At 49.0% G+C, this 2276-nt stretch overlaps 1 protein-coding gene across 1 annotated transcript in view; it reads left to right on the forward strand.

Moving 5' to 3' along the window:
- Window positions 1-1957, forward strand: part of LOC130587083 (dual specificity mitogen-activated protein kinase kinase 7-like) — a gene marked incomplete at its 3' end in the record, with an annotated part of 22941 nt that extends 20984 nt beyond the window's left edge. Inside the window, exons 5-8 of the mRNA XM_057388037.1 lie at window positions 94-112; window positions 348-396; window positions 1401-1638; window positions 1789-1957. Coding sequence (XP_057244020.1) covers window positions 94-112; window positions 348-396; window positions 1401-1638; window positions 1789-1957 — 475 coding nt within the window. The remainder of the gene's footprint in view (window positions 1-93; window positions 113-347; window positions 397-1400; window positions 1639-1788) is intronic.
- Between the last annotated feature and the right edge of the window lie 319 nt (window positions 1958-2276).

The raw sequence follows: 2276 nt of genomic DNA on the forward strand, positions 1-2276 counted from the left end.
AAAAATTGGGGGAAAATTGGGGGAAAAATTGGGGAAAAATATGGAAATATTGGGGAAAAATTGGGGAAAAATGGGGAAAAATTGGGGTTAATTGGGAAAAATTGGAGAAAAAGTTGGGGAAAAACTGGAGAAATTGGGAAAAAATGGGACAGTGGGAAAAAAGTGCAGAAAAAATTGGGAAAAAAATGGGCAAAATAGGGGCAGAAAATTGGGACATTGCGGACAGTGGGGACATTGGGAAAAATAGGGAAAAATTGGGAAGAAATTGTGGGAAAATTGTGAAAAAATTTGAGAAAAATTGGGACACTGGGGACATTTGGGACATTTGGGGACATTTGAGGTCCCAGGATCCAGGGCCCCATCCCGGAGAGGATCCTGGGGAAAATGACCGTGGCTGTGAGTGGAAAATGGGGAAAATGGGGAAAAAATGGGGAAAAAAAGGGGGAAAATTGGGAAAAAATGGGGAAAAATTGGGAAAAAATAGGAAAAAAAAATGAGAGAAAAGTTGGGAGAAAAATGAGAGAAAAATTGGGAAAAATGGGGGGAAAATTGGGGAAAAGATCAGGAAAAAATGGGGGAAAATTGAAGAAAAATGGGGACAGTGGGAAAAATTGGGGGAAATTGGGAAAAATTGGGAAAAAATGGGGAAAAAATGGGGAAAATTGGGGAAAAATTGGGAAAAAATTGGGAGAAAATTGGGAAAAATTGGGGGAAAATTAGGAAAAAGTTGGGGAAATATTGGGGAAAAAAATCAGGAAAAAATTGGGAAAAAATGGGACATTGGGGACATTTGGGGACATTGGGGACATTCGGGGTCCCAGAATTCAGGGCCCCATCCCGGAGAGGATCCTGGGGAAAATGACCGTGGCTGTGAGTGGAAAATGGGAAAAAATGGGGGGAAATGAAGGAAAAATTGGGGAAAAAATGGGGAAAAAATGAGGGGAAAATTGGGGAAAATTGGAGAAAATTGGGGGAAAATGGGAAAAAAANTGGTGACATTCTGGTGACATTCTGGTGACATTTTGGTGACAATGCCACCCTCTGCAGATTGTGAAGGCGCTGCTGTACCTCAAGGACAAGCACGGGGTGACATTTTGGTGACAATGATGGGGTTTTTGTGATTCTGCACTGAGTTACACTGGGCTGGGTGACACTTTGGTGACACTTTGGTGACATTCTGGTGACATTTTGGTGACATTTTGACCTCTCTGCAGATCGTGAAGGCGCTGCTGTACCTCAAGGACAAGCAGGGGGTCACATTTTTCTGACAATGACGGGGTTTTTGTGATTCTGTACTGAGTTACACTGGAATGACTGACACTGGGGTGACACTTTGGTGACATTTGGTGACATTCTGGTGACATTTGGTGACATTTTGATGACAATGCCACCCTCCCCAGATCGTGAAGGCGCTGCTGTACCTCAAGGACAAGCACGGCGTCATCCACCGCGACGTGAAGCCGTCCAACATCCTCCTGGACGAGCGGGGTCAGATCAAACTCTGCGACTTCGGCATCAGCGGGAGACTGGTGGATTCCAAAGCAAAGACACGGAGTGCAGGGTGTGCAGCGTACATGGCGGTGAGCGGTCACTCTGTGGTCATTCGGTCACTCAGGGGTCACTCAGGGGTCACTCAGGGTCATTGTGGTCACTCAGGGTCACTCAGGAGTGATTTGGGGTCACTCAGGGTCATTGGGGTCACTCAGTGGTCACTCAGGGGTCACTCAGAGGTCACTCAGGGTCATTGGGGTCACTCAGGGGTCACTCAGGGTCATTGGGGTCACTCAGGGTCACTCAGGGTCACTCAGGGGTCACTCAGGGTCACTCAGGGTCACTCAGGGGTCACTCAGGGGTCATTGGTGGATTCCAAAGCCAAAACACGGAGTGCCGGGTGTGCGGCGTACATGGCGGTGAGCGGTCACTCAGTGGTCATTTGGTCGGTCTGGGGTCACTCAGGGTCATTGGGGTCACTCAGGGGTCACTCAGGGGTCACTCAGGGGTCACTCAGGGGTCACTCAGTGGTCATTCGGTCAGTCTGGGGTCACTCAGGGTCATTGGGGTCACTCAGGGTCATTGGTGGATTCCAAAGCGAAAACACGGAGCGCGGGGTGTGCGGCGTACATGGCGGTGAGCGGTCACTCTGTGGTCATTCTGGGGTCAGTCAGTCAGTTTGGGGTCAGTCAGGGTCATTGGGGTCACTCAGTGGTCACTCAGGGGTCACTCAGGGGTCACTCAGGGGTCACTCAGGGGTCACTCTGTGGTCATTCGGTCACTCA

This window comes from Malurus melanocephalus, unplaced genomic scaffold, assembly GCF_030028575.1.
Source record: "Malurus melanocephalus ecotype Western Australia unplaced genomic scaffold, MMel_1.1 scaffold_1512, whole genome shotgun sequence".
NCBI classification, from domain to species: domain Eukaryota; kingdom Metazoa; phylum Chordata; class Aves; order Passeriformes; family Maluridae; genus Malurus; species Malurus melanocephalus.